Genomic DNA, 13,702 nt, shown 5'->3' on the forward strand with positions numbered 1-13,702 from the left:
TCTCTTGGTTCTGTTCACTTCACTCAGCATCAGACCATACAAGTCTTTCCAGATTTTTCTGAAGTTTACTTGCTCATCATTTCTTATAGCACAATAGTATTACATTCATATACCACAACTTCTTCAGCCATTCCCCAATTGATGGGCATCCTCTCATTTCCAATTCTTTGCCACCACAGAAAGAGCTACTATGAATATTTTTGTACATTTAGGTCCTTTTCCCATTTGTATGATCTCTTTGGGATACAGCCCTAGAAGTAGAATTGCTGAGTCAAAGGGTACGCACATTTTTATAGCCCTTTGAGCATAGTTCCAAATTGTCCTCCAGAATGGTTGGATCAGTTCACAACTCTACCAACAATGAATGCATCAGTGTTCCAATTTTCCTACATCTTCTCCAACATTTATCATTTTCCTGTTTTGTCATGTTAGCCAATCTGATAGGTGTGCTGTGGTACCTCAGAGTTGTTCTGATTTGTATTTCTCTAATCAATAGTGATTTAGAGCATATTTTTCATATGACTATAGATAGCTTTAATTTCTTTATCCGAAAACTGCCTGTTCATAACCTTTGACCATTTATCAACTGCAGAATGACTTGTATTCTTATAAATTTGCCTTAGTGCTCTACATATTTTTAAAATGAGGCCCTTATCAGAAATACTTGTTGTAAAAATTCCTTCCCAATTTTCTGCTTCCCTCCTAATCTTGGTTGTATTGGCTTTGTGCAAAAACGTTTCAATTTAATGTAATCAAAATTATCCATTTTGCATTTCGTTATGTTCTCTATCTCTTGTTTGGTCATAAATTCTTCTGTTCTTCATAAATCTGACAGGTAAACTATTCCTTACTCTCCTAGTTTGCTTATAGTATCAGCCTTTATATCCAAATCAGGTACCCATTTTGACTTTATTTTGGTATAGGGTATAAGGTGTTAGTCTATGCCTAGTTTCTGCCATACTCTTTTCCGGTTTTTCTAGGAGTTTTGGTCAGATAGTGAGTTCTTATCCTAGAAGTTGGGGTCTTTGGGTTTATCAAATAGTAGATTACTATTGCCATTGACTACTGTGTCTTTTGTACTTAACCTGTTCCACTAATCTACCTCTCTATTTCTTAGCCAATACCAGGTACTGGTAGTTTTGATGATTGCTGCTTTATAATGCAATTTAAGATCTGTAACAGCTAGGCCACCTTCCCTAGCATTTCTTTTCATTCGTTCCCTTGATATTCTGGACATTTTGTTCTTCCAAATGAATCTTGTTATTTTTTCTAGCTCTATAAAATATTTTTTGGCAGTTTTATTGGTATGGCACTGAATAAGTAAATTAGCTTAGGTAGAGTTGTCATTTTTGTTATATTAGCTCAGCCTACCCACGAGCAACTGATGTTTTCTCAGTTATTTAGATCTGACTTTATTTGTGTGAAAAGTGTTTTGTAATTGTTTGAATATTCTTTATATGCCTCCTCTTATATTCAACATTTAGCTACTTAGGTGAGATTTGCTAGTAGTGAGCAAGACTTTTAGAGATTTTGTGTTGTGAATATTTTACATCCCAGAAACTGTTTGTCAATTCAGTTAAAAAAATTTTACTAAGTTATTTCTGTTTTGAACTGTTGATTTTAGAGCAAAAGGTATAATATCCTGTTTCCAATCTGATGTCTCTCTCCTGTCTCTCTACATGAAGGAGATCAGCCTATTCATTAACATATTATTCGTTAGGGACATTGACATACAGGTTACCACTTAGATCCTAGGTTACAAAGTGTGAGGCAAAAAGATGTAAATGAAAATCTGGGGCAGTTAGGTGGCACAGTGGATAGAGCACTGGCCCTGGATTCAGGAGGACCTGAGTTCAAATGCGGCCTTAGACACATAACACTAGCTGTGTGACTCTGGGCAGGTCACTTAATCCCAATTGCCTTTCCAAAAATAAATAAATAAATGAAAATCGTATTTAAAGTAATTTCATTTTGATTTATGTTGCTGTTGACTGTTTAAAAAGTGCTAGTCTAAATCTTTTTTTTAGCCATTTTATACTTTAGGATAAAAAATTTAGGATATTAATTTTTAGTGTTAAATAAATTTGAATAATTTATGCTGCCAGTATTGTAGTAATATATTAATAATTTTATTGTGATTTATTTGCAGTAAATTAAGAAAAATTGTTTTTCTCATTTCTTGAATTTTAATTTTTTTTAATTTTAATTTAAATAAACCAATTTTAATCCGACTTAAAGTTGTGAAAATTGAACAGATTTCATCCCTTGAAACCAAAGTAATGTATAATAATAGCTAGGTGGATAGAGTGTTGGACTTAGAGTTGGGAAGAACTGAGTTAAAATCTCCTCTCAAACACATACTAACTCTGTGACCCTGGGCAAATTATTTAACCTTTCACTGACTCAGTTTCCTAATCTGGAAAATGAAGGTTACAGTAGCACCTACCTCACAGTGCTGTGAGGATCAAGTGAGATAGCAAATGTAAAGCACTTTGTAAACAAAGCCTATAAAATGTTGTTATTAACAACAATCATAATTCCTCCTAAGCCATCGAATTGATGGAAGGGAATATGACATTAAGGACTGTGGAAAGAAAAAGGAAATAGTAAAATTGGCAAATGTTTGAGAGCTTTTCAGTTAACACACATTTTTTTTTCTTACAGATTTGTTAAAGGAGGGCAATAGTAGATTTACTAAGACTAACCTATTTTGCTTTCATTTAGAGTGTTTCCTTTAGAAGAGTGTGGTATTAGGGCAGCTAGGTGGCACAGTGGATAGAGCACCAGCCCTGAAGTCAGGAGGACCTGAGTTCAAATCTGGCTCAGACACATAATAATTCCTAGCTATGTGGCTCTGGGCAGGTCACTTAACCCCAATTGCCTCACTAAAAAAAATAAATAAATAAAAATAATTTTTAAGGGGCAGGTAGGTGGAACTGTGGATAGAGCACCAGCCATGGAATCAGGAGGACCTGAGTTCAAATCTGGCCTCAGACACAAAACACTTACTAGCTGTGTGACCCTGGGCAAATCACTTTAACCCCGTTGCCTAGCCAAAAAAAAAAAAAAGAAGAAGAAGAGTATGGTATTCCAGTTTCTGTGATATCAGCCTAAAGATATGAATTGCATATTGATGATTAAAGGGAAGTATTCAGATTAGAAAGGGATTATTTAAAAGATATAAAACCTTTAAAAGTATATTTTTCAAATTCTTAGATGTTAATCCCTTGTTTCATAACTTGCTGATTTTATTTGGGGCCTTAGTTTTTTATGGTGGTAGGCTTTTTCTGTAATTTTGAGACCAAATTATCTTTTTCCAATGTCTATATGGGGAACAAAGTGGGAGATTTATTCTATACCCTCCAAATTACCATATTTCCATGTATGACACTTGTAATAATATTTTAAAAATTACTTTTCCTTGTAAATGTGTAGTATTTTAGTTACACAATAGCTAAATAGACTTTTGTGAATTAGCCTGGGAAGTGAACTTAATATTTATAAAATTGTTCCTAGGGGAAAATGTGTTTTGAGTTCTACTTTCAACTAACTGAGATGTAAGATGGTAAAGTAAGCTGATTCTCAGCATAAGAACCAGATTCCAATACCTTGATTCAACAAGTAATTAGCCAATTAGAAAATAAAACTATACCTCCACACTCCAGAAATAACAGTTGAAGGTTTAGTGAAAAATCCATACTCCCATACCAGTATCTCTACTTTAACCTGCCATGTACCTCTTATAACCAGTGACACTTTTGAGCTTTGGCTGAGGTGAATTTTGTCACTAACTTTTTTCTGATTCACTACCACCCCCAACACACACACACACACACACACACACACACACCCCATTCCTAACCTCCAGTGAATATTGAGACTATCCTACGCCTGCTACCAGAGAGAATGACCAAGGGTAGGGGAGAGGAGCCCAGTAATACAGATCTAATCTTTGATGCCAAGGGAGAATGGGATATAAAAATAGTCTCAATTGTTCACCTTTGGAATTTCCTTTTGTGGGAAAGTTTCAGAAAGCTGGATGTCCTCATTGCTTAACTGAAGGAAACTTCTTAGTTCTCAATGGTCTGGACATGAGAAAAAAATGCAAAAAGTGGCTGTGAAGAAGGACCAGCCAAATGCTTGCTAGATTAACTCATAGGTTTCCAAAGTAGGCAATACCACCCCCTAGGAGGTGCTGGAATGATCCAGGGGCATGGTAGTAGCCTCAGGTGCAATTGGGGGGCATTGAATAAAAATAAGGGAGTGGTGGAAGCATAAGGAAAGAAGAAAAGAAAATTTTGAAAAACTATACATACATATTTCATCTGTTATGTGACAGAGTTAAAGTCATAGTGATTACATTATTTTCCAAATAAATACACAAAATGCAAGTTATAACCAGTCAATGGTCAAGTCCACCAACAGGTCTTAACAAGCGTCAACAAGTGAGTGTGTTGTGTAGTACATTGTGGGGAAGTCCAGTGTGCATCGGCAGGAATGTGTACATATAATGACTTGTTTACAATATGATACTATACAGTTACATGATACAATATTGCATCATCAAAATCTCAATGTAAGAAAAAACTCCACAAATTTACATTAAATTTGAGATGTCGTTTTTTAAAAATTTATTTTATAGTTTTTTGAAATGACATAAATTTCCCCTAAAAAAAGCGTTAAAGGGTTAAAGAAAGCAGGGTCAAAGACAGAGCTAAAAAATCCCTAAATACAGAGTTGGTCTATTTTGGTAGCACAAAACTGGAAGGAAAGTGGGTAATCCACAGCTGGGAAGTGCCTCAACAAATTACGGTCAATTACAATTCCATGGTAGCGGGTGGGATCTCCTTCACAGGGGAATGTCAAGACATAGGCCGGGTAACTTTTGTAAATTATAATAGGAATTGGATAAAGCTTGAATTAGATGTCCAGCAAGGTGCCTTCCAACTCCAAATTCTAGGATTCCTGTAACAGAATATTATTGAATTGTAACAAATTATCAAATCAGAAAAACAGGAAAACTTGTATAAATTCACGCAGGATAAAGGGAGTAGAATGAAAAAAATCGTGTACACAACAAAAACAACACTAAAAGGTATTCAAATTAGATACTAATGATGAAATGCACCTCCCTCTTGATAAAGAGATGGGAAACTACAGATAAAGAATATGAAATAAAATATTAGATGCAGCTATGTCTCTTATTTTTGCTTGTGTTTTTTTCTTTGTGACAAAATCAGGTTCAGTCTAATGGTACTTGGGGATGTGAGTTTAAAAGAAATGACTTTAGAATAAAAACTAGAATGTTAAAAAAAATTAACTGGACTTTATATGTTGTAGATTTTTTTTATATGAAGATCTTAAACTACAAAAGAGAAAAATTAGGGGTTGTGTGTTTTAATCACAAAAGCATTCTTTACTTTAAAAATGACTTACTACAGAATCTGATTTACGTTCATTTTGAAATGTTTCACTCTAATTTTTATTTATATAGACCTATGAGGATGAGCGAAGAAATCATTCTGAACTTCAGGTTAGATGCCAGCGTTTGGCATTGGAATTAGCAGATACAAAACAGTTAATTCAGCAAGGTGACTACAGGCAAGAGAACTATGATAAGGTAAAAAGGTAAGAATATACTGGATACCTAAGGTTTGAAATTGTTTGAAGTTGAGTGGCAGTGTCACAGTGGATAGAGTGCCTGGTCTGGAAGATTCATGAAGACTCATCTTCTTGAGTTCAAATTTGGCCTCAGACACTTTTTTTTCTAAGCTTTTATTTTATTTAAATTAACAAACATTTCCCTCCCACCTCTCTCTCCTAACCTAGTTGGAAGAGGGAAAGAAAGAAAGCCCCATTCTTCATTTTGAGTTTTTGGTTAATTCTTTGGATTAATTAACAGTTTCTGTTCTTCTTTTTTATTTCCCAAGTCACACGAACTCATTTATTGTCCCTTTTATCTAGTTTTTCTATAACTCACTAGCTCCTCACTATAATTTGTCATCTTCTATTGTGTAACTTTCAGGAGTGCTGGAGATGAAAATATAAGCAAGTAAGAGCCCTTTCCTTCAAGGAGCTTACATTCTCATTGGGGATGTAGAGGGCATTTGGTGGCCGAGGAAGAGTATGTGCTTCAGGAAAAAGGAGTAAAAATCTAAGCAATTCTTGAAGTGCCTTTGCATACAAAATAGTTACCCCTCAAGTCATCATGTAACTTTTAAAACATTTATTTTAATTGGGCTAACAATTTTGCTACCATCCACTCCTTAATTTTGATATGTAACTCATTGTTTAACAGCCCCTCCACTCAAAAAGTTACTGACTAGTGCAATTAGTACTTTATTTTACCTTATAATTTTGTTATTGTGTATTTTCTCAGTATTTTTAGGTGTTTGTGTACCTTTGGAATTTATTTGGCTTTCTTGCTACCTTATGTTTTAAAATATAATAAGGTTTTAGAAAGAAAGAATATAAATGGTGTGCTATGAATAACAATTGAAAACATTATTTCATGGTATCTCAAACTGTAACAAAGCATTTTAAATATGTTTTGAGAAATTTGATATTGGCTTAAAATATTAATTTCTGATAAGAGAATAAAGTTTTTAAAAGAATGCTGAAGACTTTATCTGAGGCTGTCTTTGTGATCTTAAGGACTTGTCAAGTGGTTGCTTTATTATTGTTCACAAATTTCAGCCATTCCCTTCTAGAAATATCTGATAAGAAGTAGGTATAAAATGGAATTTAGAATCAAGAAGCCTGAGTGAATCCCAGTTCTTATGTGTAGATTAATAAGTCACTTCATTTCTTTGAATCTCAGCTTCCTCTCCTCTAAAGTGAAAATAATTATCTATTCACTGAATTTATAACTAATAGCATTATGTACATGTTGGATGTTATCATTATGGAAAATTCCACTATTCTGATTGGGGAAAAGTATTGTAGTGATAACAGGAAGGTATCTGCAATCAGCAAAGATGATCTGTGTAGTTTTTTGTTTTCTCTTCTGGCTTTTTTTTTTCCTGACTTTTATGTAGAGCAAAGAAAGGAGGAACTCCAAATTCAGAGGCCAAAAATCTGTAAGTTATGACTTCAGAAATTGCTATGAACAGAACACTCACAGAAATAATTTCTGAAGCTCTGTTCCCCATAGTAGCACTAAAGATAGGCTGTGTAGGAATTTTTGACATCAAACTGTCCTGAAGGCTAAAAATAAAGAATAGTCCTGAAGAGGTTTTGACTCTAAGATAAGATGTAGGATTAATAGAAAAAGGAAAAGTTAAAGATAACTAGAAAATATACTGAACATTATCATAGACATTCATTTCTCTTGCTTTTTGAGAATACTTTACTAGTAAGGTTACTTAAATTCTTTTGTTTTAGTAAAATAATACATTTTTTATTATAAAAGTGTTCATAATGTTATAAGAAAATTTGAAAATGCATGGTTATAGCTTTGTTTTAAGGGTTTGAACAAAGAGCCCTGTCTTAATTGTGTTTCTGTCCCAGTTTTTCTGTTGTGTTCAGTCATTTTTCAGTCATGTCTGACTCTTTGTGACCCCATTTGGGATTTTCTTGGCAAAGATACTGAAGTGGTTTGCCATTTCCTTCTCCAGCTCATTTTACAGATGAGGAAACGGAGGCAAACAGGGCTAAGTGACTTGGCCAGGGTCACACAGCCAGTAAGTATCTGATGCCACATTTGAACTCCGGAAAAGAAGTCTTTCTGACTGCAAACTCAGCACTGTACTCATTGTGCTACCTAGCTCCCCTAGTTTTTTCATTAACTTTAGGTAAATTGCATACCCCTAGTGGACCCAATTTCCTCATTTAAAAAAAGGGAGTTGTTCCAAACCCCAGTGTGTTCACAGCCCCTTCAGTCTCTAAAGTTCTGTTGTTCTATCATTTTAGTTTGTACCTTAACACAAAGGCACCATGTCATTTGGTGTCTGTATAACTGAATTGTAGGTTTAGCTTTTCTCAAAACTATATGACCAATTCTTTAAAAAATCAAACCTATAAAATCTACTTTAATGGTTGAATCCGAACATAGAATTTAAGAAGTGACAGATAGTCACAAATATATCCCAATTTACCATTTTTTCAGTGATCGGGATGCACTTGAACAAGAATTATCTGATTTTAGACGGAAACATGAAATCTTAGAAGCTTCTTATAAAGCACAAACTAAAGAAAGAAATGACTTGTCAAAAGAGGTAAGCTTTTGGGTCCAATCATGTGTACATTTTAGAATAGTTTTACTTACTAAATTAATAAGGGTTCTGGGTGGCGTTTGTAGAAGAGAAGTTATTTTTGATGTAGTTTCCTTAAGAGAATTATTTCTATTGCACGATTTTCCAGTGGGAAATTGTAACATAGGCGTTTATTTGGTTGTCTTCATTAATTGTATTATTGTTTTACATGATAAATGAAAGTGCAAAAGAAAAAGGAAAATAACCCAGTCACATGTTTAAAAATTAAGCCAAAATCTAAAACGGTAGAAGGGGAAGATGACACAGGGGATGTAGAAAAATTGAGACACCAATACACTTCTGGTGGAACTGTGAACTGATCTAACCATTTTGGAAAGCCATCTAGAATTATGCCCAGAGAGTTATAAAACTGTGTATACCCTCTGACCTAGCAGGGGGAAAAGGAAAAGAACCTATGCGTTTTAAAATATTTATAGCAGCTGTCTTTGTGGTGGCAAAGAACTGGAAACTGAGGGGATCAATTGGGGAATAGCTAAACAAGTTGTGTGGTATATGGTTATGATGGAATGTTACTGTGCAGTAAGAAATGATGAGCAGGCTGATTTTAGAAAAACATGGAAAGATTTGCCTGAAATAATGAAGAGTAAAATGAGCAGAACCAGGAGAAATGTTGTATATAGTAACAGAATATTGTTCAAAGAGTATGTGAATAACTAAGCTGTTCTGAGTATTATAAATATTCAAATCAAAGACAAAGGACCTATGAAGGAAAGTACTGTCCACCTCCAGAGAAAGACCTGATAAATAGAAGCATGCATAATATGGTTTCCATACCTATATATTTGCATACATGTATGTGTATGTATGTATTTATGTATATCTGTATCAGATAGTGGCCTCTAACGTGGGGTTGAGAAGGAGAAAGTTAACAGAACTCAAAATGTGATCAAAAAAAAATTACATAAATTTTTTTTTAAAGAGGTCAGAATTGAATAACTGAAGTAAATTCTCTCCTGACTAAAATTGTAGGTATGTAAAGTATCTTAGACCTGCCAGGTCTATAGACAATAAAAATCCATATCCTGTTGAACATTTTTTTTGTCCATAGGTTGCAACCTTACAGCAGTCTCTTACTTTGCTACAAAAGGATAAAGAGTACCTTAATCACCAAAACATGGAACTTAATATACGTTGTGCCCATGAAGAAGATCGCCTTGAAAGACTTCAAGTTCAGCTTGAGGAAGCCAAAAAGGCTAGAGAGGAAATGTATGAAAAATATGTGACCTCCAGGCAAGTTTTACTTATTTTCTGTATGCTAAAATGCTACTGTCTTAGTCCTTCCTTCGCTTCTTTTTTTTGGGGGGGGTATTTTAGGCAGTGGGGTTAAGTGACTTGCCCAGGGTCACACAGCTAGTAAGTGTTATGTGTCTGAGGCCGGATTTGAACTCAGGTCCTCCTGGATCCAGGGCCGGTGCTCTATCCACTGCGCCACCTAGCTGCCCTCCCCCCCTCCTTTCCTTCGCTTCTTAAGGGAAATGACCTTTGGGGGAAAGGTAGTGATTTTATTTTCCTGTTCTGTACGTAATCATTAGACTGACACTTTATTTTACTTCCACAGAAGTTGTACTTAGGCTAATTGTTCTTTCTAGGCACTGTTATTTGTTTTTCCCAATATGAAAATCTTATCTTTTCCTAAGGCAACAGGAATAAGCTTGCAACTGTTTCATTTCATTTTGACACAGCATTTTAAAATCTCCTGCCTCTAAGATTTTGATTTAAAAAGAATTTGGTTATATAAGGGGCATTTTTTGTTGCTTGTTTATGGAAAATAGAATGCATATCATAAGTATCCTGTCTTTGAATTTTCATTTAGCCAGAGAAATGGATTAGGCACTAACAATGCACATAAAATAAAGCCCTCCTTATTATGTAGAAACTCCTATAATCTTTGTGTTACAAAAAGGGGTACTAGTACATGGGAAAATCATGTCTTAATCATATCCCTCGCTGTCCACTGACTCTTCTCCTGCCCCCCACATCCTAGAATTCTTCTCACCCCCTCTATAGGGAAAAACAACAAAGTTATTATTTTTAAATGAAAGACATAGACATACCATACGCAGGAATATCTAGGCCTATAGGAATATATACATACCATTAGTAAAATATTAGAAGATCAGAACACAGAAATTATTGATATTTTATGTTGGCACCAAGAATAAAAGGCAAATGTGTTTAGCAAGTTGAGATCTTAGGTAAGAGTCATAGAATTTTCTAAATTAGAGAGTCATGGTACACAGCCAACTTTAGCAAAAAGTGTAACATAAAACATATATGACATAATAGCATCTTTCCTGGAGGTATAGCTGTCTTAAATTAATAACATTTCTCTTTCTTTTCAAATACTTATAGAGACCTTTATAAAACAGAATATGAAAATAAACTACGTGATGAACTTGAACAAATCAAACTCAAAATGAATCAAGAAATTGAACACCTTAGAAGCACCTCAAAGGAGATGTATGAACGTGAGAATAGGTAAGATCAAAAATCTCAGTTAAATCACATTTTGTTTCTCCATGCTTAAAGGAAAGAGTAGTTTTGAAGGAATTAAGTTATATTTCTTTGGGGTTTGGGGGGGAAAATGTCTCAAATATACATATTCTAAAGTATAGAAATGATTGTTTTCAACTAATTGAAATAATGTCTTTGTGGCAACAGTGCCTGATAACTTAGAGTAAAATTTGGTAAACCTCAGTCATATTGGGCATAGATTTATAATGTCTTACATGGCAGACCAGCCCTTTACTATGGCTTAACTTTCCTTTTACCACATATCAACCCAACAGTTCTGTTACAACTTTACTTTCATTCCCAAACTCCTGGATGACTTTATTTATGTTCAGATAGTTGTGGGTTTAGCAGTCATTAATACTACCAATGGTCTTCTAACTTATGCCCTTGTGAACTCTTCTGTCCTGAAATGGTGCCATGAAAATATTGCTAGTGCCTCCTTATACAATGAGTCACAAAGGTATCACATTAAGATTTATCGCTGAAGGGAAATGGGATCAAGATGGCAGAATAAAAGCAGTGACTTGCTTGAGCTTTCTCCCAAACCCCTTCAAATACCTGTAAAAAAATGACTCTAAACAAATTCTAGAGCAGCAGAACCCACAAAAAGACAGAGTGAACCAAATTTCCAGCCCAAGACGACTTGGATGGTTGATAGGAAAGGTCTGTTGCACTGGGCTGGAATTGGAGCACAGTTCAGCTTGGGCATGAAAGCAAAGACTGGGCCAGAGGAAACCCAGAACAGGCCTCAGGGGACTGAATCACAGGAAGCTGTGGCGGTTTCCAAACTTCTAACCCCCACAAACACCAAAGAGAACTTAGAAGGTCTGTGGGAAAGGTCTGTTGGAGCTGAGTGAGAGAGAAGCACAGTCCTGCCCTGGCCCTGGCTGCCCCGGAGTGGTGGCCACAGAGGCAGTGGTTGCTTCTGGAGCTCTCAGCTCCGGAAGGTGGGGGAATTGAGCAGCTGATCAGAGGGGGACTGCAGGGATCTCTTTGCTGGTGCTGAGGCAGGATTCTCTTGCTTTACCCATGCTTGGATCTGGGTGACCGTCCTCTGGCAAGGAGGAGCACTGGCATGGTGGACCTTGTGGCGGTGGAGAAGGAATGCTCCTCACAATTCCCAAGGCAGAAAAGTGTGCTTATGGTCACTCATAGACCAGAGCACAGGCCAGGAAAGGAGTAAACACTTCTCCTTTGATCATACCACCTTGGAAGAACTGAAATTGCAAAATTGCAAAAACCCCTGAAGCTTGGAACAGTACACCCTCCACACTGGAAGCAGAGCCCTACCTTAACAAAGAGGTTGTAAGTTAAGTAATTGGCTGGGATCATGAGCAAACTGCACAAAAAAAAGTCAAACCATAGAATCTTAGTTTGGTGACAAGAGCAAAACATACAACCAGAAGAAGACAACAAAGTCAAAGCTCCTACATCCAAAGCCTCAAAGAAAAAAATATAAATTGGTCCCAGGCTGTGGAAGAGCTCAAAAATTTTGAAAAGCAAGTAAGAGAAGCAGAGGAAAAATTGGGAAGAGAAATGAGAGTAATGCAAGAAAATCATGAAAAACAAGTCAGCAGCTTGCTGAAAGAGACCCAAAAATATACTGAAGAAAATAACACCTTAAAAAATAGACTAACCCAAATGGCAAAAGAGATCCAAAAAGTCAATGAGGAAAAGAATGTCTTAAAAAAGCAGAATTGGCCAAATGGAAAAGGTAGTCCAAAAACTCACTGAAAAAAAATACTTCCTTAAAAGTTAAAATGGAGCAAATGGAAGCTAATGACTTTATGAGACATCAAGAAATTATAAAACAAAGCCAAAAGAATGAAAAAAAATAGAAGACAATGTGAAATATCTCATTGGAAAAACAACTCATCTGGAAAATAGATCCGGGAGAGATAATTTAAAAATTATTGGACTGCTTGAAAACCATGATCAAAAAAAGAGCCTAGACATCATCTTTCAAGACATTATCAAGGAAAACTGCCCTGATATTCTAGAACCAGAGGGTAAAATGAGGGTAAAATGGAAAGAATCCACTGATCACCACCTGAAAGAGCTCTCCAATGGAAAAGTCCTAGGAATATTGTAGCCAAATTCCAGAGTTCCCAAGTCAAGGAGAAAACATTACAAGTAGCCAAAAAGAAACAATTCAAGTATTATGGAAACACAATCAGGGTAACAACAGTATTTAGCAGCCTTTACATTAAGGGACTGCAGGGCTTGGAAGATGATATTCCAGAGGTCAAAGGAGCTAGGAGTACAGCCTAGAATCACCTCCCCAGCAAATCTGAGTATAATCCTTCAGGGGAAAAAATAGAAATTCAGTGAAATAGAGGACTTTCAAGCACTCTTGATGAATAAACCACAGCTAAATAGAAAATTTGACTTTCAAATACAAGACTCAAGAGAAGTATGAAAAAGTAAACAGGAAAGAGAAATCATAAGGGATTTATTAAGGTTGAACTGTTTATATTCCTGCATTGGAAGTATGATATTTGTAACTCATGAGACCTTTCGTAGTACTAGGGTAGTTGGAAGGTATATATGTGTGTGTGTGTGTGTATATATATATATATATATGTGTGTGTGTGTGTGTGTGTATATATATATGTATATATATACATACATATATGTGTATATATATATGTGTGTGTATATATATATATATATACATACACATATGTATATATATGTATACACACACATACACACACACACACATGGCATAGGGTGAGTTGAATATGAAGGGATGATATCTAAAAAATAAAATTAAGGGGTGAGATAGGATTATACTGGGAGAAGGAGAAAGGGAGAGGTAGAATGGGGTAAATTATCTCACATAAAAGAGGCAAGAAAAAGCTTTTACAGTGGAGGGGAAGAGGGGGGAGGTGAGGGAGAATGAGTGAACCTTA

General features: G+C 35.5%; 1 protein-coding gene across 2 annotated transcripts in view; it reads left to right on the forward strand.

Moving 5' to 3' along the window:
• PIBF1 (progesterone immunomodulatory binding factor 1) overlaps nucleotides 1-13,702 on the forward strand; it is a 302,692-nt gene that overhangs the window by 34,890 nt on the left and 254,100 nt on the right. For both annotated transcript variants that reach the window (XM_020992445.2, XM_020992441.2), the window contains exons 6-9: nucleotides 5,495-5,628; nucleotides 8,108-8,216; nucleotides 9,322-9,503; nucleotides 10,626-10,751. In XM_020992445.2, coding sequence (XP_020848104.1) covers nucleotides 5,495-5,628; nucleotides 8,108-8,216; nucleotides 9,322-9,503; nucleotides 10,626-10,751 — 551 coding nt within the window. The remainder of the gene's footprint in view (nucleotides 1-5,494; nucleotides 5,629-8,107; nucleotides 8,217-9,321; nucleotides 9,504-10,625; nucleotides 10,752-13,702) is intronic.

The sequence above is a fragment of the Phascolarctos cinereus genome, unplaced genomic scaffold, assembly GCF_003287225.1.
Source record: "Phascolarctos cinereus isolate Bilbo 61053 unplaced genomic scaffold, phaCin_HiC Scaffold_7;HRSCAF=346, whole genome shotgun sequence".
Classification (NCBI taxonomy): Eukaryota; Metazoa; Chordata; class Mammalia; order Diprotodontia; family Phascolarctidae; genus Phascolarctos; species Phascolarctos cinereus.